At 36.0% G+C, this 27,168-nt stretch overlaps 1 protein-coding gene across 1 annotated transcript in view; it reads left to right on the top strand.

Moving 5' to 3' along the window:
- Positions 1–27,168, top strand: part of RAB11FIP2 (RAB11 family interacting protein 2) — a 35,650-nt gene that overhangs the window by 3,063 nt on the left and 5,419 nt on the right. The window contains exons 2-4 of the mRNA XM_080597091.1: positions 8,888–9,330; positions 10,055–10,517; positions 24,138–24,183. Coding sequence (XP_080453217.1) covers positions 8,888–9,330; positions 10,055–10,517; positions 24,138–24,183 — 952 coding nt within the window. The remainder of the gene's footprint in view (positions 1–8,887; positions 9,331–10,054; positions 10,518–24,137; positions 24,184–27,168) is intronic.

The raw sequence follows: 27,168 nt of genomic DNA, 5'->3' as shown, positions 1-27,168 counted from the left end.
TAGGAGCCATCGAAATTCCACTTTCCTATTGTGGTCTTTATATGCTTAGAAACCAAGAAAAATGTGTCCCTTGGAAAATCGTTTTGGAAAAAAAAAATAACGTGGTCCTTAAGCATTTAGATGTTTTTGAAAAGTTATTGTGGTTGTCTCCTTTTATGCCTTCGTGAACGCATGTCTGCTGTTGCTGTTTCCCATAAGCGTTAGCTGGAGATGTAGATGCAATATTTGAACGTGTGTGTGAGAGGGAGGCAAACTTTCAAGAAAATACTCACAAATGTGATCTCAAAAAAATGCTTTTTTTTTTTCCTTTTATTAAATCCTTTTTGATACAAAATATTCCTAGTCCTAAGTTGGCAGTAAAGTAAGGGTGATATATTTGGACCTGAAGACCATCTAGCTGTGACTGTGGTATGGGAAGTGAGATACCCAGTACCTTTCAAGACCGAGTCCAATGTCTTTATTACCGAAGCATTTGATGGTTGAAAGCTATATTCATTGTTTCAGAAACACTAATCTGTTTTATTAAGCAATGTTTTTACTTTCAAATATGTTCAACAGGCTTGTGGTGTTATTAAATCCAGAGTTATTTTCTTATGTTGATGTAACCTTAACATTTCTTGCTTTGTTTGGGGATGAATGAGATCCAGTTATTTGATGAAGTGTCTATTGGTAATATTTCTACTTTTTAATATATTTAATAGCTTCCTCTTTCCAACACAGCTGTACATATGGTGCTGTAAGAGACAGACTCAAGAGTCACCAGGGTATTGCAAAAAAGATATTTAATATTCTATACAATGCTGAACCCTGTCAGCAATTCCCTAGTGCTTTCTTAGTAAGGAGGTATGAGAAGTGAAGGCTACCAGCTGATTTTGAATTCCTAGGAAGAGTACGGGGTGTGTGACATTCAGCTCTTTGTATTTTTTAAAAAAATTATTTAATATTTGATAATTTGGAAGAAATACCCTTACAAATTCACTGCAGCTTGAAAAACATGCTAGAGAAAAATAATCCTTTTTTTTATGTATAACGCTTTCTGTTTGTTGCTTGTGACACCTTAAGAAAAATACTTTCTGCAGTGAAGTTTTTAGGCAGAGGCCTCACGATAAGATTTGCGTGTCTGGTGTTCTAAGAAACTTGCTCTGGCAAAGGGTTTAATGAAACAAAGCAACGATTTAGTATAATTTGATAGTGAAAGTTCTGTATACACCATCATGCAATGTCCTTTTTCTTCCTAAAACCGATGATTTTTCAATTTCTTAAAAGTGAAAATTCCTGGAACAGTTAGATCCAGATGCGGCTCAGATGGTCATCTGCTAGGTTTCTTCCAGAGACCTCAGCCAAAGCATCTGCAGGATCCTCGTTCATTTTCTTTCTGCCTTTGTGAAAAAAAAAAGTGCCCATTGCATCGTGGTAGCTTTGTAAATTTGTCTCTCTGGCGACTCTGCTGTAATTAGAAATGGGCAGGCTCTTTTTACTCTTTCTGTTCATTTCTCCAGGCTTGAAAACTAGGCTCCAGATGTCGGGAGTTTTTAGTGAGTTTATTTAACTGTTTGAGAAACTTGGGAGATACGGCTTCATTGGAGGTATATTGAGCATAATTCTTCTGATTGTAGATTTCTACCATAGTTTAATTTTTTTTGCAGTAAAATCCCATGGCAATTTTCCTTTTTATTCATACTGGTAAATACATTGCTTTTTTTCTTTTTTGGCCTGCTATTCTAGAACAAATACACCTCTTCCGCTCTCACAGTTAAATTTAAATGACGACGGGTGACTGTGTTGTTTTAAAGTGTATGTATATTTTTGTAATTATTTCAATTCAGTTATAATTCATAGTTGCCTTAATACTGCTGGTGATCTGACAATGCGTAACATCAAAACACATTTTTGAATTACTGTGGAGTAAAAAATACCCATTTACTGACACATCTTAATTTACTGCAGTATTTTTCAGTAGCTTTCTTAATGACTGCTTAGTGTGTTTTTTTTTTCCCCTCCTGTGTGCTAAATGAGCACAACAACAGAAAAAAAGAATTTTCATTAGCTTTCACCATGATATTACTTATTTCATCAGCATTCATTTGGTCCTTGTTGTCCTCTAATTCCACATTATTTATTGTCCATTCCTTTATTAGCTTTCCTGGAGAGCTAATTTTATTATACCTTCAGCTGATTTAAGGTGCAACACTTCTCTGGAAGGGTAAATCTAGAGGGGGCAGGCCGTAGTAGAGTTGTTATTTCTTAAAGATTTTTTTTTTTGGAGGAGACATTTTTGGTATGTGACTTATTTCCCCTTCTCCCTGGTTTCTGTAATACCTCAGCCTCCTCTCCGCACCGTCAAATTGCAGCAGTATTGACAAAAATGTTTATCTGAGCAGAGTACAGTAAAGGAGTCTTGGCGTTATCTAAGATGTTTGTCCGCTGTGTACGTTGGCCATATAAAAGAGTCACAAACAACTTCTCATGAAGCGAATCACAAAAATTGAAGATTGACCTCGATCAATACCACTTCACATTAACGTACGTGCTTCTCCTTATAACTGCTGAGCTTCCTGAAACAGAGGAAAATGTTGTGACTTCCTCCAAATTAATGTGAATTCTTTCTCATCAGCCGCCCTCTTTTATACGGAGAGGTTCCCCCTTCGCTTGCCTCTGCCCTGTCCTCTCTCATCTGCAGCAGCGTGAGCAGGAGGCAGGCTTCCAGTGCAGCTTGGATCGAGTCAGCAAACAACTGTGAATAAACAGAAATCATGATTGTGGGGGGGCTCAGTGCTCGTCAAGGAACACTTTTATAAATAATTATACAAAACATAATAAATATTATTTACTAATTTTGAGCCTTACGTTTATTTCAAACCAGAACAATGCATTCTGGCTCATTTTACAGTCTTAAATTTTAGTGGAAATGGCAGGCTGTAACATAAATTATCAAAATGTTGTGGTTAAAGCAAGAAAGAAAAACTCATTCTGCTCTAGTCAAAAGTGGGAAGAGTGGTAATTACAAAATTTCTCAAAGGTACAAAAAGAATAAGCAGTGTGGAGGATCCATATGGATTTGTTCTGTTGCTTTTATGGTAGCACTCAGGAAACAAACAAACAAAACAAAAAGGAGGAAAGTTAGTAGTGGGGAACAAACAGAAGAAAAAGCTGCTTATGGGGAAAACCAAAAAGTGGAGCCCAGCTGTAGCTTCAACATAGCAATATTTTAAAATCAGCTAGCAATATTCCCAGCATTTAGGTTTCGACAACAACTGTGAGCGTATATCCCGAATAAGTCATAATTCTGACTCAGAGCCTGAGTGCCATCTGGACTGCAATACTTCTGCACTCCAGTTTCTGTGCACACACGCATGCTTCCACACACACAAGTGAAATAACTCGCCTTAATCCTCATACCTTCACTTATTTTGTTTCTGAAATAAAAGTTTTCACACACAGTCTTCAGCCAAAACAATAAATAGTGTAAACGAAGACCGGTTTAATTACTTTGATTCCAGCTGATGTTAGCTAACCCCTTTGTACGGGTATTGTAATATGTGTCAGCTCCCATATGTTTTGTGGTGTTACAATGTCAGTCTGTAATATTTATTTTTAAACTCTACTTTGTATATCTCATTTCGGTTGGCTTCCAGAAAGTAATAGTATTCATCTTTGTGAATGTCATCACTTATCTTAATAAATAATCCATTTTCTTCTTCATTTCCCCTCATGCACTATGGAGGCTGGGCTCAGTCCCTTGCCTTAATTTTCCTACTTTTCCACCTTTTTGGTAAGACTCTTGAGTATCCGAGTGACTTACTGGGAAAAAATACCTTCTGCATTTTTTTTAAGTGCGTTTGCTGCTAATGAATGTGCTAGACAAGTCTGGGCTTTGGATGCTGCTTTTTAGCCATTAGCTGAGGACATTTATGTTACTGAGATTTGGTGGAGTAAATTTCTTCAGCGTATCTAACTCAGACAAATGTAATCTAACACGAAGTAGTTCCCTCCCATGACGGCTGGTGGGCATGTTCTGTCACTGGGATTTTGGTGGTGTTTTTAGGGGTAGTTTGATAAGTACCTACTGACCTCCTCATAACTGCGTAGCAGAGTGAAGTCACTTACCAGGTCAGGCTACTGCTTTTAGCCGTAAAGTCAAGGTTAGAAACAGAATTAATTCAGTAATTTCACAATTAAAATCAGGATTTTGCAAAAATCTTTGATTCAAACTAAAAATTACAGCAAAGGGATATTAGATCAACTCAGTAGGTATTTATGGAGTGAAAGCAGAATGCCATATTTGCGAAGCAGTGAAATGAGGGGGAAAATTCCTTTTTTTTGCTCCCATCTTCAGCACTGGCAAGGAAACTGAGTCAGAAGATCCTCTCTTTCACACACAGGTTGAATGTGCTGGCTAGAAGACTTCTAATGCCTGTTGAAGTTGGTAGATAGGTATCCCAGTGGTTTTGGAGGCTTATAAAGTTGTATATAATTAAAATAGATGGTGATTTTTCATGCCCATACTGTTAGTCACGTATTGAGCAGAATAGCTTGAGTGACACTTCTTAAAACAAGAGGAGGACCAAGTCTTGGAACAGTCAAATTCCATGGCAGTGTTTGAAGGTAAGACACCATGACATCAGCTTCCTGCTGTTAGTAGGGGAGGAATAAGATACTGTTTTCAAAACATTTGTTGGATGTAGGATGAAGAATAACGGGAGTAGTAGAGGTAAGCAAGAGTGAGTTGGAAAACCGAGTACATGGAAGGAAAATGAAATCAGCAAAAGGGGAATAAAAGAACAGTTGAAGAAATTGTGTTGAAAATACAAATATTTGTAGATCACTAGTTATTTGGGTGGAATTAAGCAGACTAGATTTTTTGTAACTTATTAATAGTAACTTACTTTACTTTTCTGCTTTACTCTTCCTGTCTGCCTTTCCTAAGGTGCAGGATTCATTGCCACTCATACCATACAATTTTCTTTAATAATATGAAGAAGATTGTTAGCGTCTCTCCCAGAAATAAGGGAGCTTTCTTTTTCCACCCCTAATTGTAGGCGTGGCCAAAATTAAGTAATTTTGTCATGGTTAGAAAATTGCCACATTTCTTCAGATTGGGGCTTTGTTTTTCAGGGCAGGCTGAGCAACAGGATTTTTCCTATTCAGCCATGAATCCTGATCTCTTTATGTGTTCAAAAAATTGCCAGCGTGTAGACTGACAGTTTATATAATACTTACAAAATAAAAATGATCAGAAACCTGTGCAAGACAGGGAAAGCCCATTAGCACACTCAAAACCATATGAGAAAAAGAAGCAATGGTTCTTCTGATGGAAACCATAGGGGAGAAGAAGAAATTAGAGGGTGTATGGAGGATGTTGTCCTACAGAACATTGGAAGGTGAGAGCAAGAAGTATGAATGTGATTCAGGAGGCAGTAGGGCTTCCTTTGAAGTTGAGAAAATTTGCCAGACTTTGTACAAGGTCTGTTTAAATAAAGACTGTCTGCAAGACTGGATGTAATATTTGGTTATTAAATAAAAGGGCATCTGCTCTCATAAAAGCCACCCTGTTTTGTTCGTGTATGTTATTGGCTATTTTCCTACTTTGTTCAGGCTTTCTATAGAATAAGCTTATGGCAGCCTGACAAATGGAGCATTTATTGTGGCTAAAAGTACTGTAAACAAAACCAAAATAGCAAGTTTTATTGGCTTTTATAATACATTACAATTTTTAAAATTGGCAGTGGTATAGTGGAATTTAGTATTTTAAGATCAAAATGTTATCTGAAAACAGTGGACTTCATTTTCCAGTTCTTTTTTCTATTATGTACAGCACTGTTTTTCTATTTGTTGCTCACGCCCATGTGTTGTAGAAACAGATTCTAATAAGAAACATTTACAGACTCGCTTATTCACGTGCAGCTCCACACAAATGCATTGCTTGCATTTGTTCTCATCTGTTTAAAAAAATAATTATTTGCCTTTGAATTTGAAGAAAATCATCGAGTCTGCTTCTCATATTGTCCTGTTATGAGCTGAAGCATATGGAACCTTCATTGTAAGTTAATCAAGATAAACTCTCCAAGGTAACAAAAAAAACCCTCCTTGAAATGCCTATAAAAATTAAATGTATGTGTTTTATACACAGACCTGATCTAGCAATCATTCTTCAAATAGAAATTCCACTGAAGTCCAGAGGAATTTAGCTAGAGTAAAAAGTTTATGATTAAATTCTATTGGAATCAGAAATAGCGTTGAGCCTGGTCCCACCAGGTACAAGGTCCAGTCCCTCGTGCATCTCTGTCTCACTAGGGTAAGGAGAGTTTCTTTGTTTTCCCAGCTGAACTTAGTTTTGGTGTAAAGTTCTTCAAAGTCTGCTTTGAAAACAAACGTACAATCCACAGATGTCGATGTATGAGCTGTGTACCGAAATTCTCTCCTTCAGACCTGGTGAATGTCAAAACAGTATGTGTAGGTATACCATTAGTGGGGGGGTGCTGATAGCGACACGGGGTAGTTGTTAATTCATGATAAGAATGTAAATAATTGGGTTGAATTAAGTTTTAAATGAAAAGTCTTTCTTCAGCACACCAAAAGCTGAAGAATTTGTGTCTTGATACTGTTCTAAAACAAGTTAGCATGTGTCATACGTGTTTAAAGTTTCAGTTATTTCTAACTAGAAACATGAAAATTCGTGAATCTTATCGGAGATACAATATTGTTTGAGAGATAAGAGGGGAGGGAAAGGGAAAATGTTTCTTTACCGTCTAGGTGAGCTAATAAATTTGAATGTCAAAAAGTCATAAGCCTTATATATATTTGTCTACTATGTAAGCAATCATGGACAGGGCTTTCTCTTTTTTTTTTTCTTGTTGTATTTTTCACACAGACAAAATCTGTAGAGATCTATAAGCAAAGGCTTTGCTTGATTGTTACACATATTTTAATTGCTCTTTTTTAAAAAAAGAACGTATGAACATAATTTCTTTTAAAGAAGAGTTTTAAAGGAAGCAGCCTATCTTGTCTTCCAGTTTTTGTGATGTTATGCATCATAAAAAAGAGTCAGTCACTCTTGTTTCTGCTGTGTATGTTTTCTTTAGAGACTGTAGATGAATTAAAGAGTTTCTGGAATCAGTTACCAAGAAGTGAAATTTTATTAACTAAAAGGAAAAACCATCCATCTTTTTCAGACGCTTAACATATTTCAGTTTTTGCTTTTCATTTAAAATACATAAGCGAAGTTATCTCACAGCAGAAGGAAAACTTTTAGGAAGCAAGTTTAATCATCCTTCATTAATTGTCCTTTTTGAACTCCTGGACCTGCTGGTCTGGGTTCATGTTGTCCAGTGTCAGGACAGAGTGTCAGGACAGTGTCTGATATTTCTTAATTATTCTGTTTTACTGTGGTATATAAAACATTTTGGATGTCACAAGGCAACAATAAAGTCCATAATACTCTTTACCTTTTCATTGTTTCTTTGGAAGGTCACTTTTGAAAGTATTTTCTCAACTCAAAAAATAGTATCTCTCCCTGAAAACTTGATTTCAGCTGTCACCTTTAAAAACATTTATGAAATCTGAAAGGAAATTGAGGGCTATTTTTCTCCTTCTCTGACCTTGTTTTGTGTGTTTGGCAGTATTGAATAATGTATGTATAACTGCATAATCAATTTTGCATCTGCGTTGATAGGCAATTTCATTTCTTAGTCTCCGGTTCAAAAGTTACTTGATCATGATGATGTACGGTTGTGCTGGGATGCGTGCGTTGCTCCTGGCAATGCGTTACTACACGGAACCGTCTTACAGTAACTGTTGGGATGCTGCTACTCCAGTGTTTAGCTGTTTTTTTTACTGGTCTAACTTGTGTAAGCACAGAGCTAAAATACATATATTGTTATAGAATTTTGAAATTAGTAATTCCATAAATTGTGAGGGATTTGTGCACTTTTTCGGGACTTAAGGTTTAGCATCATCTCTACAGGTAGAAGAGCTTGTCCTTTAGGGGATTTGTTCTCTCCTCCCCAACTTTTGAGGGAGGTTGAGAAGTGGTATATTGCTTTTCCTTCACGGTACCAACCAAATAAGCCATTGAGCACTTTAATACTTAGAAAAAGTCTCAATACTTAGAAAAAGCCTTGAGTGGAGGTTTGAGACATGGTTCCAAAGCCTGTGGAAATAGTCCTAAAGTTAATCCTGTTGGTGACCTGCAAAAGATGGGGCAAGTGTTAGATACCCAACCCTACGTGCTCGCTGTTCTGCCACTGCTGCTTGGGGAGATGCTGTCGCTATCATCAGGGGTTGCAGTTGCAAAACCAAAATGATGATTGTAAATCATTCCAAGGTCTCAGATATTTCCTTGGTAGTGCAGTTGACATGAATTGTTACCAGTGGTTAGAAGGAAGGGACAGAGAAGAAGAAGGTTTGCTAGCACATAAACTGAGGCAAAATCAAACGAGAATAGGTTAATGAATCAAATCCTTGGCACATAGTAAACATTTGTCTAATGCATCTCAGGTATATAAGGGCTACTTGAAAAATAGCACTGATCCTTTAATAGTACAATAAAATTTGTTTGTATCTATAATTAATGAGGTACAAATTATCTGTAAGCAGATGTGAGCCCATTGGCTTTGGTGAAGTTTAGTAAGCTTCCACTGAGTTGACTTTGGTTCTTGCAGCAAGTGAATAGTGCAAAGAGCTTCATGCCTCTTTAGTTATTAAATGTTTCTTCTTTCAAAAACAAATATGGACTAAAAAGCTTTTCAATACAGGAGTATTTTGATTTTTGGTATGGAATTTGGTTTTCCTATTTTTAATTATACTAGCCAGACATTAACCAACTAACTAGAATTCAATGACTAGCCTCTGGAAAACACAGCTTAACTTGTTCTTTTTCTCCTTTAAGGTGGTTTCACCTAGAGTCCAGACAAGGAAAAAGAACTAAAGACAGAGGAGAAATAAAGGTCAATATTCAGTTTATGAGGAATAACATGACAGCAAGTATGTTTGATTTGTCAATGAAGGACAAAACCAAATCCCCTTTTGCTAAACTAAAAGACAAAATGAAGGGTCGAAAAAATGATGGGACGTTTTCAGATACATCCTCTGCAATCATTCCAAGCACCCACATACCAGATGCAAACATAGAGATATGTAGTGGTGAAGTACAAATGAAATCAAAACCAAAAAAACCTTTCCTTTTGGGACCTCAACGGTTATCTTCAGCGCATTCAATGTCAGATTTAACAGGATCACATGTCTCCTCAGAAAAACTAAAATCCGGCACAGTTGGCTACTCTCATCTCTTCAGGCGTCAGCTAGAATCTTTTGGTTCGGTTGATGAAGGCGGTAAGTAAAACTCATGCTACTTAATCTTGGCAATTATAATCACAAGTCGCTGCTACTAGGACATTCAAAAGTCTGTTTCTTTAGTTTATGAAGCTATTCCAAGGCTAAAAAGTTAATAATATATATATTTTTTTCACTTCTGTTAGTTGGTGGTAACTTATAAATGCTGTTTCTGAGCATAAGGAATAACTTATAAACCATAATGTATGATAATTTATCATTTTTCATCTTATGTCCTCATTTAAGAGTATGTTGTAATGAAACATTGCATTCAAGAAAGAACTCTAGGGAAAACAATGTCTTCTGAAAAATAAAAGTGTCTTTAAAAAGTTTAAAAACTATCACCAAAGTTTTAAACCTGATTTATACGAAGAACTGAAAGTACTTTGCATTGTGCAAAGTTATTATGCAATAGACTACTGCTGTTTTCTGGAATGCCACGCTAGCCACAGCTGTATTGTTTGTACAACCTAATTTTCACACAGAAAAATAAATTCACACACAGAAAATAAAATGCTGTAGTATCTATTGCTTCCTTAAACGTTTCTGAACCACCAAGTCGAGGCCACAGCTGTTCATTTTTAAAAATAGATTAGTTATTCAAGCATGTTTTGAACTAAGACTCAATTGGAACCCAAGACCTAAGTTAAAATGGATACTCTGCATGTCATAAGGTGTTCTGTGCTATCTCATTGATAATGTACTAATGACAGATTGTTTGCAGGGAGTATAAAGTCTCCACATAGAAGGACATTAAGTGTCGATACTTCTAAAATGAACCAGCTTGACAGCACAGTTGATGAAACTGCACTTGAAGCACAAAACGACCCATTTACCAATGTGAGTGCTTCGTTACCCCAGAAATTTGCTACGCTGCCAAGACAGAAGAATCCATTTGAAGAAAGCCCAGCAGCATGGGATCAAAACATAAGTCTGTTTTCCAAACCTGTTGAAATAAAAAAAGAAAGTAAAAAAGAGAAAAAAGAGAAAGTAAGTCTTTTTGAAAGAGTGACGGGGAAAAAAGACAGCAGGAGGTCAGATAAATTTAGCAATGGGGGATCAGAGAGTTCTATGGACTTGAAATCACCCGGTGCATTTGGGGAAACTCATCAGGAGAGTTTTGATTTTGAGTCGACTAATCCGTTTGTGACAAACTTCAAGCCTACAAGCATGTTGCCATCTTCAAGGTAGGTTTCTACTGTACTTTGATCTGGTATATTGAATATGTTATATAAATGAAAATGCGAAGTGTTGAGAAACACAATCTTTGTGCTTTATATACATTTATATCATTGCTTATCTGTTCCTAAGTAAAAGTTAGCAACTTCTAATACAGTTTTATTTCATTTAGAAGTTATATTTATATTGCTAATATGAGCTCTGACTGTTCTTGGGTACTTGCATTTGTGGAAAACCTTGCTCGTGCTTCAGAATGGGTTCTTCCTGAGAGTCTTCTGCTTTCATTGAACATTCATCACTAACTATTACAATGCTTTTCATCACTAACTATTACAATGCTTTAAGTCTAGGGAAAGGTTTAAGTATAAGGGAAAAGTGAAACAGAATAAATACGTGGTGAAGAAAATTTGAGTAATGATAACAAATGCTCTACTTTTTACCACTTGGGAAAAAAAAGGGTTTAGAGTCTGTGCGAAACCTGAAGAAATGAAGACCATTCTGTTTGTAAATGGGAGCATCTGCGTGGGCACTATCATGCTTGAAATCATTTGGCTCACTGTAGCTTTCCTGAGTTCATGTGTATTCAAGGCCTTATACAAGACAGCAGTTTATATGCTAAGCAAAGTGAATTGAGTTACAGGGGGTGATAAGAAACTTTGATTTAAATAATCCGTTCTAATCTTTGTTTGCTTATCAACACTTTACTTGTTTTCCTTAAATTAAAAAAAAAAAAAAAAGTTGTATCCAAAATTTCATTTCCCTTCTGGCTTTTGTTTACCAATGAGGAAGATAGTCTTATATATACATATATGTATATGCATACATACATACACAGTGCCTATGCTGAATCCAATATATATGTTTAAGCAGTTAAATAATTGACTTGTTCCTCATTAACTTGTTATTTAAGATTTTAGAACAGATCAGTCTTACTGTATCCCAACTCAATTTTATTCATAGGTTTGAATGTATGCACTCCTGTTTTAAACTTATAATCATTTTTCTCAACAAAACTAATCTTGGATGTGAATTAGATAAACTGAAATGGAACAACTATAGAAAAGATTCAGTTGCGAGAAGCTCATACGGACTTCAATGAGTTATATTCTTCGTGCTTCCTACAAGACAAGTCAGTGCAACTGACTTAAATAACAGGTTTACAGCCAGAGTCTTAGATTATTATTTATTTAATGAAGATTAGAGTAAGGTTAGGATGTAGCTTGGTTTGTCAGAAGTTAAACTTTCATTTAAATAAGCTCCTTTAAGGAGAAGTAATTTAAATAACAATTAAAATTACATAGCATTTATTTTTTTTAATGAAAATTTCTATTCAGGCAGATGCTAGATATAAGTAGTGAAATCTTCTAAAGTTCTTGAATGCAACAGATCTTGATAAATATAAATCTTAAACAGTAATCATGATGGACTGTTTTTCTTTGTTTTGTAATTAAAAAGCTCATCACAGTGCCCCTTCAGAAGGACTCTAGTCATTTATTCCCCCTTTTTGTGTGAGACTCTTTTACTAGTTCTTGACTTTTATGTAAACATATCTATTTGTCTTATCAAAAGTTTATTTTGTTATTTTCAAAAAGCCAAAAATAGTAAACATTCTGACCTTATTGATAAGAGAGCTACTATGAAATAATATCTATCATGCAATAATTTGTTAGAAGCTCTCAGTTTTTGTGTGCCACCACTATTATGGTCTATGAGAATCTTTTACAATAAGTTCACTTTCTTTCATATGTATCTTGTACAACGATTTTCTTTTGAAGTAGAAACTAATATAAAATGTGCATATTTAATAAGTTTACAGTTTAAGTTTACCTTTTATCTGGGGAGGATTTGTTGAATAGAATCCATTTTTAATTTTTAGAATTAGTAATACTGTGAAGAAAGAACTGTATAAATCTATGGGCACGAAATAATTGAGGTTGAGTAACAAACTCGGTATGCAGAAAGCATACACAGGCAACTTAGATTTTAAGTTGTTTTTTGTTTACTCAGCACACTATTAATCTCTTTTGGATGGATACCATCTTTGCAAGTATGGCAGGCAGTATCTGTTTAGTAAGCTGTATCCAAAATCAGTGTTCTGGTGTGGATGAGGAGTTTGCTTCGCACTTGGATCTCCCATTTATCCCCACCTTGCTGTGCGTTGCTTTGAATGATGGAGTGTTCATGGGTTCCTGCCTGATGAAACTCACGGGAAGATGTGCGTTACAGCCATGGGACCAGAATGGAGCTGGTGCAAACCAGAAGAAAAGAAAACAAAGGAACACTGAACAAAGCCGCACACTCACAATACGCCTTCCCCCACCCCCCAAAAAAAACCCACAAACCACCAAGCAAACCAACCAACCTTGGACTGAAACGTGCATAAATAGATAAACTAAAAACCTTTGCAAATATATTTATACCTCAGTCAGCCACAGGACCACAGGAGGTTTGTTTTTTTTTCTTTCTCCTCTGTCACCTAGTTAACAAGATCTCAGGGGGTTGTACAACCTCACGAGTATAATCCAGTCTTTAGGAACTGTCACTATATGTTTACCTTACACTGAAGAGGGTCTCATTTTGGGGATACCTCGATACATCTGTGCCTCTTTATACTCTTACTTTCTCTTTTGTTTTCATTTAGATTCAATGATTCATCTCTCCCTGATCCTTTTGTCTTTTTTTCACATTCTTGCCTCCCTTGATAGCTGTGATCTATAACATAATCTACGTGTTAGCATTATAGCAAGTGTCTTTGTAATAGCAAACGTTTCATCAGCCATCACTTTTATAAAAAATAATAAGTTTACCTTTTTAATCATCATCATTAGAGGCTCCTACTGCCACTTGTTTGTTTCAGGTGTATTTGCTATTTTAATTACTATCTTTATCATTATCAGTTTGCTTAACTGCTTTAAGAGCAACTGACATTTGGCTTTGCCTTGCCTATTAACCTCTTACGAGCAAAGTGACAAATTTTAGGTTAGAATCCAGTGGATCTACAAGAGACTGGCAGTGGCACTCGGGGTCATGTATTTGTGCTTAAACGTTTGGCTTGCTCTATTACTGACAGTGCCGAAGTTCTAGATTCGCCATCACAGCTTTGGGCAGAAAAGTATAACCTAGAAATTGACTGTTACAGTTACGTGTCATGCTGATGTGGTGGTTGCCAAAGTTGTGGGTGGCTCAAGGAATATTTGAAGGACGTTTTGATATCATCTGCTTTCTGCTATCATTCTCAGTTAGTTCTTCCAGCTTGCATTAGTGTATAACGAAGCAGACTGCTAGTCTTACGTCGTTACTCGTGAAGTCAGTGACTTGTCCCATGATGTGAAAGTGTGCAGAACCTGGCTTCCAGTTTGTTACTTGAGTATCTTCTTTAGCAGACATAACAGAAAAATGTTTGTCCTGCTTAGATACAAAATGTAAAACGCACACTTTGGAACGAGTAGGGGAAAATTATTTAACTTCTGATGTTATCAGGTTCGGTAATCGTGTACCTTGAGCAAAGAGCTGAAATAGTGTCCTCAGTGCATAGCTGGCAGAACGGGCTGCGTGTCTGCTCTGATAGCTTCTCCAGGTCAGAATTTGATATCTCAAGGCAAAGACCACTTTGTCTGTAACAGAGATTATGATTGTTATGACCCAAATATTACCTGAGTCAAGTGTCATATCCACACTTCACAGTGTATATGGTTAATGTTCCTTGGCCAGTGATTTTAATTGATTTAAAAAAAAAAAAAGGGTTTAGTTCATAATAATATACTCTGTATTGCTTCCCTCAAGGTGTTTGGAGCATCTTCAAACTCTTTTCCATGTAAAAGGGAGCATGAGATGATTTTGGCTTCATGCAGAAGTGAACAGGCTTAGAGAGTCAGTGCACTCGCTCTATTCCTTCATTGTTTCAGGTCTGAAAAAGGGTGACAGATACTCCATGAGCCTAATCCTAGGTCTTTAAAGGTAATGGGGTCAGGCCTCAAGTCCATCCTAATTAATTTGATTTGGTAGTCTTGACTAAGCAACAATGATCTGTGGAACAGCAGCTCATAACAGCAGTGCTGGCTAGGGGCTGGGGGAGTTGCTGAGCAGAGCTTACCCCAACCAGTTACGTAGTGCTAGTTGGCTGTATTCATACTCTGTCAGTAACTCCTGTTATTTACTAATTAAAAGAATGAAGATAAATACATTTTCCATGTGTGTCTTAGCTGCTGATACAGAAAATGTAGATGTGGTTGGTTCGACAACAGTTGCAGGATATATATATATATATATATATATATATGTACATACATTTTTTTTTACCTAAAAGCAAAAAGTGTACCAGGATTATTTGAAGTTAAAATTTATTGTTATTACTATTGTTTATTGTTATTTCAAGAAGGATTAAGAAGTATTTTGAAAAAGCAAAATAAAATCTGCCTTTTTTTTTTTTTCTTGTAGAAAATGAGTTGCCAGGAAATCACAAAATAAGGACCCGTACTTTCTATTAATCTGAGCTCTGGCAAAGGCTTTTTCTGTGGTTTTGGGAAAATGACTTAGTCTTCTTTCTGCATTATCTGTTAAGTGGGGCTTTGTTACCTCTTCCAAATGCTGTGTGGATCCATTAGTATTTGTTAGGTTTTGTAGTGTCACATTTATTTTTTTTATTGTCTGGTGCAAGTATAATGTAGATATTTATGAGCTGTTTTCCTGACAATTTCAAAATGCTGCAGTCTCCTCGTGAAAGAAGAAATGCCTTTTGTAAATATTACAAAATTCATTAGTTCCAAACCACTTATGTAGCCGATGAAGCACGCAACACGTTCTAGTATTTTTAGTTAGCATTTACCAATAATAGATTTGTCTTCGTATTTCTTCATCCACTGTTTTGAAGGGTGTGCCTATTATTATCTTTAAATGCATTCATTCTTAACAATTACTTCTGTTGTTGTGGCTCTCAAGAGGTTAATTTGCAGTCAGTAGCCACGTGGATTTTGTATTGAACACAGTTAAAGAAATTGACAGTAATCCCTGAAAACAAAGGTTTTTTATTGTGCAGTGACCAAAGCTTATGCATCATTTCTCTGAAATTGTTTGTGTTTAGGAAAATGCACTACAGTAGGCTAATAAAATGATGTGAAAATTTCTCAATTTACACCACTTGACAAGTGCTAAGAGAAAAGCATCTTTAATTTTAATGTGTTATTAGGACCTTTTTAGAGAGATTGTACAAGTTATTAACAAGGTCCTCTGAGACAGGAGACGGGTAATTAACAAGACCTACAGAAAGAGAGTTTAGGTAATTAACAAGATCTTAGGCAATGGACACAGGGAAACAAATAGTCCAATATTTAAAGCTGACAGGTTGTTACTAGTCTGATCAAATTCCGGATCTCAGAAACTGGGTTGATAGCTGTGAACCTTCTAAGAAACATTATATGTAGTGTGTGTATGTATATTTATATGTAAAATATGTGTTTGTGTGTGATATATGTATATGGTTCTCTACGTCTGGAATACGATATAAGTGTACATATATATACATATATGTATACACATATAGAGATACATTAAATGCAAACAATTTATAAAATAGCACTTCCATAACCTAAATGTTGTTAAACTTCGACAAAATAAGATGAAGCTTATTCTGCATACTGCTTATGCTTTATCTGAAGTTCAAGCAGTAAATGTGCTATATTCTAAAAACTGTGGGAGGTGGAATAGTGGTGGAGAAAGAAGCATAACTCATATCTTACGTAGTAGAAAGTATGAATAACACTGATATTAACATCAGCTATTGGTGAGTTGGAGCCTAAGGAACAGCTGATGTTAAATTTTAGGAAATATTAATATTATGTGTGGCTGTCAACTAATTAGAGAGGCTATTGCAAAATCACACGTCACTCTGGCTTTCTAGGTCAGCTTATTGAGCCGGGTTAGTAGAGCAGGTGCCTGGTACCAGTCAACTGCACTTCTCAAGTAAAATATGTTAGCTCCAACCACAGTGAAGATAAGTTATTAGTGCAATAACTTGAACATCAAAGTTATATGACTGCTAAATGGTTTCAGCTTTGCCCCTTATGTGTGATGGGCATGGTTACTGGACACAGCTCCATGGAAATGGAACCCCAGAAACTACCCGATCAGAGCAAATGGTTGTAATGTCCGTGTAGTCCCTTACAAAGCATGTCACCCTTTTCCAGTGCACAATACATCTCACTTTTTTTTTTTCCTGTGCCCTGTTTAGAAAATTTGATCTTTAATGAGTTTATAGCTGTGCTTGCTAGAGCAATAAGGTCTGTTCAGACATTTTAGCATGCACTTCTCGCTTATTCAAAAATGAAATCAGGTAAACTGCACTATTTTCAGAATTTTGTTTCATCTGCTGGTGTTAGCATGTCATGTTTTAAGAACAGCACACAACTGCATTGCTCTTCTTGAAAGTTTTTTCAGTTCTCTATTGAAGTTTGACTACACGTATTTCTAGTCGTGTGATCATTGCTAGGTAGAATTTTGATAGGTTATGGCAGTGCATTAATTATTTTCTAGACTGTTAATATTTGTTAATTCAGGATGGCAAAGCTGTCAGTAGCACATCCTTCAATCAACAAAACAAATACATGACAGGTATATGAGAGGTAACAAGAATCTACGAAACCAAGAGAAGTCATGCAGGGAGTCTTGGTTTGTCCTGCTAAGACAGTTAGTATCTGATTTAGAAAGATCACACCATGTGATGAGAGAATAATGAAATCTTTCCTAAAGCTGCCACAAATCAATGATCACATTATTTGTGACATTACTAGGATGGGTTGGAGCAATTGATTCCTGGAGAGAGACTACCCACTATTTCTACAATTAGAAATATTAGTACTTAGTATTACTCTGCTACAGACTGTTTACCAGCAATGACTTCTTATTAGTTGTCAGGTTTAGGAACACTGTTTTAAAAGTTCTTCCTGCAGAATGACAATTTTTTTTTAAGCTTTCATTAACTGTTGGTGCACATTAGGCCATGTGAAATCTTTTTTGAAAGGCTTTGATGCATATCACCTGTCCCAAGGGGGAATGCACGGCCTGTTGTTTGCTTTAAAATAATATTGAACAGTTATATCCAGTTTCTTTATTAATAAAAGCATTCAAAAATCATTATCAAATTTTCAATGCAAAGTTTTACTTCAGGGTTATTGGTGATTGTTTTTGGTTGACTACAGATCTGTATAAGTAGGGTCTCCTAGTAGAGGTGCTGGCACAACCTTTATTACAGAGGATCTTGAATGGTCTCTTGTGGATAAAAATTCATGAGTTTTTTAGCCATAGCACAGCTGCCTAATAAAAGCAGAAACAGTTAAATGCTTAAAAATATTAACTCTTTTATATTAAACTGTTGTTTGTTTCCAAAACTTGCATTAATATTTGGTTGAGTACGCTGCTTAAGATCAATTTGGGTTTAGATAACTTGTAAGACCTGACTAATGAGTGAATTTACATGAATAATGTGTCCAGCTCTGGGCAAATACAAGGTCCATTATTGATAGATACCAATTGATAGATACCAACATTTTTGGAAGGAGAAGGCTACCCATCAGATAGAGCTCACAAGTGCAGCTCTGCATGCCTCCAGTTCCCTCCATCTGTCTCCAGCAGTGTTGGATGCCTCAAAACCAGCCACAGCCTGTTGTGGATCCCGATTCATGTCTGTTTTCCAAATGAAGATGTTTATACATACACATAAATTTGGGATCCACCTTAGCACTTTTACATCTGCTTCTTAGTTTTCTTACAGATACGTGAATGACTGCGTAATGTAGTTGTGCTCTTGTATCCTTTATTTAAAGCATCAAAAACACCACCAACAAAACACTTTCAAAAATATGTGTCATTTCAGGCAAAACAATGCAATTTTCAAAGTGCTGAGGCTGTGTTGTTTAAGGGTTGTCATATCTTGAGTTGCTGTTAGTCTTTACAAACAGTTTATTTGGTGCAGTCATTGAGGAAAGTCAAACACTGTAGGCTGTGCTTCACTTCTGTCTCAGGTTCTTTAGCATAGCTAGCCATAATAAATTTAGTATAACTCTCCCTTACAAGAGTATGTAGCAATTATTTTTTGTTAAATTCAAGTTTTATAATTGAAAGCTTCTGTGCTACTGTATAGTTGCATTGTAGTGTTTTTACTGCTCTACATTTGATTGATATATATATGTATATAAAGAGAAATACCAGAGGAAAGGTTGCTTCCTTGAAGTGCATTTTGTTCAGGACCGTTATCAAGGACTGCACTCTGAGTCTGTATCTCCGTTATCTTCATGGAGCCTTCCGCTATCAGAAGGGCTCCGCAGAGTGCAGCAGTCCGCTCATGAACAGGTCATTTCCAAAGGAGTCTGTGTAAAGAATATGTAGATTGGGAACAAATGGTTTGCAATAAAAATGCGTCTTGCATTCAAAGTTTGTGATTTTTGGTCCAGTTAACTCTTGGCATGAGTCGTCTTAGCAATATTAAGAAAATGGAGTGATCGCAACAAAAACTGATGCTCTTTGTGTGTCCTCCTGGGGTTACACAAACTCCAGAAGGCTTTGGAGCATGGCTCGACAGCAGGACAATTTATATAGCAAAGTGTCTTAAGTGATGTTCCCCAGAATCTGATTGGGAAAGAAATGGCAATATGCTTGCTTAACTGCCAGACGTGACAGTCATTCCTTTTCAGAGTCTAAAGTGATGTCTGCATTGCCAGACACAGCAGGCTAATAATATTCTATGGAAAACTCAGTTTCTGAATTTCATTAACTGTATCTGATTTTATTCATTTCTTTTGTTTTTTTTCTAGTACATTGGTAATAACTTAAACTGTATCTTAGCATTTCAAGTTGCTGGTATGCGTGTTGTGATAATCCAAAGAAAAATAAGCAAAAGGACAAAGACCAAGTAAATAGGAAGAAGAATAATTTTTAAACTAACGGAAAATGACCATGGTAGAGTTTTGCTAATTACCTGTACAGAGATGTTCTGAATTAAACAAAACTGAAAGCTCACACTGAACACATTGATACAATGGATATTTTACAATATATGAAATACTTTCATATATAATACTTCAATACTTTGAGTATTAAATATTAATGTAAGTATCCTAGTTTTAATTTCTAATAGTATACAAAGCAGTGATCATATAACTAATATGATTAACAAAAGATAAGTAAAAAGCTTTTGCTCCTTAGGAAAATATGATTTCCATAAAGCATAATTTAGGAGTCTGATTCCCATTCATTATGTTGTTGGAGTAAATGGTTCAGGCACTAAAATGGTTAAATCAGTTATAGGGAAAAAAAATAAGCATGGTTTTAATTTCTAGACATTTAGAAGCTAAATATTTAAGCAGCCACTAGTCCTAATGTTTGAATTTTTAACTACCATTAAACTTCAGAAGACAAAATTAAAAACTCCAATTATAAACTTGAGCTTGTGATAAATCTTCAACTCGAGGTACATTTAATCTTAACAATAGATAACCCAGACAGCGCTATACCAGCACAGAGCTCAGGGAAGGCTCAGCAGTGGGCGGCTCCTCTTCTTGCGGTGCTTCACCTTGGTAGTGCTGGAGGAGTGCCTCCTTCACACCGTTCCTGGAATGTTTCCATTGAAGTTCCTACCTAAACTGCAAATAATCAGCCAGGAATGTAACTATGAAACTGCCTCATAAAGGGGAGGTGTTAGGAAAGAAGCATGAGAGTTTCATGTGATTCTAACAAAATGCATTTAAGGAAAATAGCAAGAAAGTACAAAATAATATGCTTGTTATGATTATGATGTAGTCATCCAAAACTTAGAATCAGACTTACGTATGTCTGTCACCATTATCATTTTATACCATATTTATTTCTCATCTTTTTTCTCCCCCCAGCAACATGGCAATAGGGCAGGATTCTCATCTCACGTACCTAAACTGAAATCTAAGCTAATAAAACACAGAAATTCTAGCAAGCTTTACTGTTCAGTAAACATATAAAGACAAGGTTGTAATAAAATAATGGATATGATTTAATGTGGTGAAAATATCTGATATAAAGTAACTCCTAAGGCAAATAATTGAATTCCCAGATGAGTGAAATGGGGGCATGATGAATTTCTGTGCTAGATTGAATGAGACTATTGTACCGCTGGTGGCTAGAGGGGATGTGGAAGCTGGGTGGCGTGCTTGGTCAGTCACCTTCTCGATCTTACTGCAGCTGATCTTGAATCTGTGCCTTCTTCCTCAGTCCTGCCAATGTGATTTGCCTTCTTTTACTAGTTCCTACATTTCTTGAAGGTGATCAGACAGTGAAAGTTTATTAGCTGTAAGAGAAGATCTATGGACCTCCTGATACCAATTGCTGTGGGACCTGCAATGTGACCCTGACATGGAGAGGGAGGCTTCTCAGCCTGTCTGGATGAGCAGAAGAGGTAGAAGATGACTCCGTTCCTTGAGATGATGAAGGAAACAGGAGCAAGGAGCAGTCAGGCCAATTTGTGTAGGTTGGAAGGTACATGCAATAAGCAGGCATCAGAATCAGAGGTAACACCTGGGAGGTACACACAGTGCTAATGTTGATGATGCATGAGCCAGAGAAACCCAGTCTGACTTCAGTTCTTAGGGGAGTTGGCAGAAAATCCATTTGTTAGGAAAGAAACATCTTTTTACTTATAAACTGAGCAGGTTTAGCTTGGACATAATTGAGAAAGTAATTATAGTCAGCATGCCATTATTTTACAGTCTCTGTTTACAGTGAACTGCAATCTAAAAACTTTTTTTTTTCCCAAACTTTTCCATAGCAAAAGTTCCCTGCAAATCTATCAAGCCCTGGGGGAAAAAAAAAGAGAGACAGGACTATAACTTGCCTATGTGCTGAGATGGTAACGTAGTAAAAAATGACACGATTTCATATTATTGCTTAGATCAATACTTTTGGAATGCTCTTACAGAGTTGAGAAAAGAGTTGCTTGAAGGATGGTTATGATCATTGTGCAATTCTTGGGCTGTAGTCCTAGAGGTGTGTTTTCTGTAATCTGTTATGAGCTATCAAGCGATCAAGTAGGATGATAACTGAAGGGTTGTGTATTATTGTGATGAAATTTAAATGCAAAACTAAATGCTCTTGTTAATTTCAGTGCACAATATCTGTAACTCCCCCGGCTGTATGCATTCATAATTTTACAGTATGCTCTTTCAAGGTATTAAAAGGTTCTTGTACAGTGAATTATGGGTGCAGCTGGGAGAGTCTGCAACTGCTCACGTTCACCTCGGGCTGGAAGAGCTGGCAGGAAACCCAGTGAGGCTCGGCGAGGCCACGGAGCTCCCAAGTCAGTTAGTTAGACAATCTGACTTGAAAATGTTAGACGCAATCTCAGCACCTGTTTCTTCCTGCTTCACTGAGAAGCAGTATATTTCCAAATATCTCTCTAAAATATGAGTATTCATGGGATTTGGGTTTTATTGGTGAATATTGCATTTAATAGTTTTTCGTTTTTTTCTGCAGGGGTATTCAAATTACTTCACGTGAAATAGGCAGATGTACTCTTTTGTAATTGCAATGTTAGAGAAACGAGAGACGTTTTTAGTTGAAAAAAAATTAGTCCATATTGGCAGTGATTTATATTTCTAATTTTCATATGTAACTTTTCCTGGTCAGGACTGCCCCTTTTCTTTTAAGCTGCTGCTATGAAAGAGAGTCCCAGAAGTTATTTCGCAGAAACCATAAAGTCATTCAGTGCAGTAAAAGATCTTGCTGTTTTAACCTTTCAGAAAGTCGCTCAGTTGAGCAGTCGGGCCGCATTATTCTATATCTTGTCTAACATGAGGAAACAGTCCCAAAAGAAAGATAGCCCAAATTAACGCCACACTTCGTTAAATAGAGACATTCTTGGTTTTCACCAAGCTAATTCGATCCAGTTCAGTTAACTCATTTTTTTTTTGTGCTCGGATCACAAAAGGCAGCCATGAATGAAACAAGTTCATCATGGGTTTGACACATCAGTGTGCAACTAAAAGGCAGGCCGTGAGGGAGGGTTCCTGCCTTTCGCTGGTTAGACAATACCCGATGAAAGCGGCCCCTCATTCAAAACCGTTCTCCAGCAAACTCCAGCAGAATGCTTCAGATCACTGTTACAAACAGGTACAATGGGAATTAGCCAGAACTTGATTCTTCAGACACCTTTTTATTTCTGGTTGTGACTGGTCATGTAATCCAATCTTCATCTAATATCCTCAGTCTGGCAGATGGTTCACTGGGCTTCTCTATGAGCAAAAGACTACTTTTGAAACAAAAAAGTACACTAACTGATGTTTTATTATGTATTGTGTCTCTTCCACTTTTACGCGATGAAACACATGGCTTCCAAATTCAGATCACAAAGAGTGACGGACACAAAATTCCTTCCTTTAAGCTACATTTAAAATTATAAAAAAGGTGTACAATTACTTGTGTAACTTTTGGACTTACTTTTTTAACCAGAGACTAAGATTGCAGTATTTTATTACTAATTTATTTGTATTCATGTACCAGCTTGTTGACTGTAGAACTAATCATTAGTATTAGGCCATTGAGGTTCTCTAGTGTAAAAAAAATAGGAAAGAAATGAACTCATTACGATCTGAAGTCTATAAAAGCTTTTGTAGCATTCGTAGTAGCTTGTTACCAGTTCAATGCAGCCAACTATAGAGATCTGTTTTCTAGAAGCTGTCAACAGACATTACCCTTCACAGACAATACGTACAACCTGACTAAATGGTAGGCTTTGTGATGTGAAGGAATGATGCCTACTATGATGCTACCAAGTAAATATTATCAGTGAGTCATGTCCAAATTCTGACTTGTATCCAAATTCTGAGCACGGTTTCTCTAAGACTTAGTTTCTCTTGAAACTTGCTATAGCAAGCATTGATTTTTGAAGACATTTGCAAATAATTACATCAACCCGTGTGAACAGTGGACTGATTCTTGGGTCTGACACTTTGACAATGGCTGCTTTTATCAATATCTACTGCCCTTTTGTAGTTGAGGAAGAAAAAAGGAGGAAGAAAAGCATCTCAACACAACAAAATCGTGAAATAGCTTTGCCTTCTGGATGTGTGAGATAATCTCTACGTTTACAAGATAATAGTTTATTTACTCAATTTTATATGTAAAATAAATATTATTAATACAAGATAGCTTTTCAGCTCTAACTTAACCTGGTGACCTCAGTGGAATTTCTGAAGGGCCTTTCTCCTCTGGCAGCTGCAGTGAAAACTGGTAACACACATTAGTCGTTTTTTTTTTTAAACAACCTCATCCCAGGGACCTGTTTCCAGAATATTTCATTTAAAGTATCTCTTTTTTTTTGCTTAGAAGCTTGAGGTAAATCTTGAAATAATCAAAGAGCTAATGAAGCTCAATCTGTAATATCTTAGCATTGCTTACTCTAATTTTATGACCAGAAGGAAAGGAAAAATTGTGAACAAAATTTTCCATTAACTTTGAATACTGTCCTAATTATAATAAGTTTCACAAATCAGGTAAATAAATCATCATAAATACTTTGTACACTTAATACACCTAGTTTACTAGTAGTTTCTGGTAGAAGTTTTGTTCAGATAAACGGACCTTTAATAGTTGTTTGTTTGTTTTCCCCACAGTTTTAATATGAATCCTTCTGGCAATGAGGACCTCAGGAAAACAATGGTGAGTTATGAAGTGTTACGGAAAACCATTGGCAAATACCGACTAATTGGTGCCCAGCACAATATGAGCTATTATTCTTAGTGAACCTCTTATAAGGAAATGCTTATGTTTTGTTTGTTTGTTTGTTTGTTTTCTCCTTGCCTTTGATTGATGTTTCCAGAGAATCTAATTGGAAAATTAGAGGCCTAAAATAAACTTGGAAATGTGCAAAATATTTGGATAACTTCTGGTGTTACGATATAGAGAAGAAAGGGATAATTAGATTTTTACACACACAGTGAAAAAAAACAACACCGGGGTATTTCAGAGAGCTCTAGAGAAGAGTAGTCAGGTGAGTAACCCTGTATTAGGCAGCAAGGCATTAGCTGGCCTAGCAGGTGTTTCCTATCACTAAAGTCTGAGACCTGAGGACCATTTGTAAGTGGCCAATCCAAATGGAAGAAATGAACTGATATGTGGCAGGATTAATAGCACAAATAATAAATAAACAGCCTCGCAGAAAACACTAAAAATAGATGTACTAGAAGTTGTTATTCAAAATACTCTTTTGACTCTAAAGGTATCTAAAAATGTGTACTAAGAAAGAAAAGACGAAACAAAATCCATGGATTTACTGTACAATGTCTTTCTTTGCAAGAAAATATGGTCTTACTAGAATTTGTTCTGCGAATAGATCAAATCTTTAAACGTGGGTTTGTTTTCAATCTTTAAAATATATAGAAAACAAATTTCACAAGGAAATATGACTTTGTACTGTTTGTTTTTCGCTGCTTTATGGAAATGACTTGTAATAATATTTGATGTTATTATAAACACCCAAGTTTTCATAATGTAAGTAACCGGTGGGAGATGTCAGAGTATATGAATGCTGCCTTTGATCAGATAGTAAACTGAATGCTACCAGGCGGTTACTTAATCTCTGACAAAACACAACATCAAAAAAATTGATTTAACTTTGCAGCTATTGTCTGTAAAGTAACCATAATTACAGTTTCTGTGTGCTTGCAAATGTACTACTGCAAATCATGTAATTTATTGCTGGTAAAAGCATCGTTATAATTCTTTTAAGAAATAATATGTGAATTGTTTTATTTAAAGGATTTAAAGGTGGTAAAAGAAATCCTTGATGATTTTTCTTTTGGAATAGCAGCTATCCTAAATGTCAGTTGCAGGATTATGAGGTGGTGCTCATCTAATACAAAATACAAATTAGGAGAGAAGAAGCTATATCTCAACCATAGTTTTGAATGAAACCATTTGATTTTTTTTAAAAATGTTCAAGATTGCTTTCTAAGGTGTTTGAAGTAATTTATTATTAGGTTCTGCAATAATAGCCCTCACCAAGTTATTATATTTCTTCCTTGTGCATCACATTTAGTAATTATGTTTGTATGTCTTCTACTCTGGTGCCAACACCTGTCTCTGAAAGCAGTGCTTGAATGGGAGCAGTAGCCAGTTGAAAGGGCAGTGTGAGCTCTTTAAGGCCTAATTAAGAACTGAAAGGAAGATGAAGTAAGTAGGACAAAAGATGTGAAAGTAGCTTAGATGATATTCCCAGAGCAGAATTCCTCATTAAAACAATAAAGAGATGATCAGAGATTGCCAGGCCTTTGTTTTATCTGACTCCACTTCCTCCATCTCCTCTGGATGTCCGTTTGCGCCCCAGTAGGAATTTGTAGCTGAGGCAATCCTTCTTTGCATAGCCTGTTATTTAAAATCTTTTTTAAAAGTACTTTATTAGAAGACTAATATTTTGAATTAAATTTCTAGTAGCTGTTTTTGTAAGGATATAGTTGCTCCTTATATATTTGTGTTACTAAATTGTTCAAACTGAACATCTAAAATCTTCCTAGTTTTAACAATATTTATTTCTAAGTACTAAAGGCATTTTAGAATTTTCTTGTATATTTAACGTGATAAGTTATTCACTCAAAAGATCTGTGTAGAGCATGTGTATGGCAACACATCTTTAAAGCATATGTATTACACACAGTTTTCCAGTAAACTTTATATAATAATTAAAAACATAATTGCATCTTTGTTCCAGTTCCTTTGCCAAATCAGAAAATGAAGCAAACCCTATATTTTAGACATTGAAGTCTTAATGTATTTTTCAATGTTTTTTAAAAAAATAATTCTGTAAAGATAAGATTTAGCTTCCTTCTTGTGGAAGAAAATGTGTTAAAAATCTAACAACCACAAAGTGAAGCTATTTTCTCTCCTATACTTGTTGGAAATCAGTTACTAACCAATATATAAATTTCATCAAGGTAGACATTTTTATAACCTGGGAATTATTGATCCTGCAAAACGCTGCAACTTGATAACGTAAGTTTAAGATACTAAATACAAGTACATAAACGTGACATTAAATATCTCAAATGTAGTGAGAAATCTTTAAAAGCACGTAATTTCAGGAGCTGCTATTACAATATAATTGATGTAGAGAGGCTGATTGATCTGTCGTACTTCAACCTATTTGCAGTACACCATCACTTCTAATTAGGTTTATTTGGAAACTTTGACCACCTGCATGTTTTAATGATTTGACATATGCCAATGTGTAAATATGGAGCTGTATGGGAAGAAAAGGAACGAAGCAGAACACTTGTGTCTGAACACTTGATTATGTGCTGTGCTACCTAGCTGTGCATGCTTTATCATTTTTAATGAGGAGTTTCTACTGTAAACAAAAGCTATCTTGTGTTCATCTGCTGCCCTGGTAGTTCAGGATTTGAGAGGTTAGATGATTGTACTTAGAGGTTCCCTATCTTTGATTTTTTTGAGTTTCTGAATCAGAGAAAACTTACTGTTTTTCACATCTCATCGTTCTAATGCCTTTATGAGTTGACTCTCAGAATCTCTTTCTCATTTATCCATTTACAAATGTTTCCTAATCTGGCTCCTTAAGGTCACAGTGATTTCTTCTTAACACAGAACAAGACACTCGAGTGTGCAGTGTTTTGGATCGCGTGTTGCCCTTTG

The sequence above is a fragment of the Anser brachyrhynchus genome, assembly GCF_964034855.1.
Source record: "Anser brachyrhynchus genome assembly, chromosome: 6".
NCBI classification, from domain to species: Eukaryota; Metazoa; Chordata; class Aves; order Anseriformes; family Anatidae; genus Anser; species Anser brachyrhynchus.
This window is presented reverse-complemented; position numbering and strand designations above follow the sequence as displayed.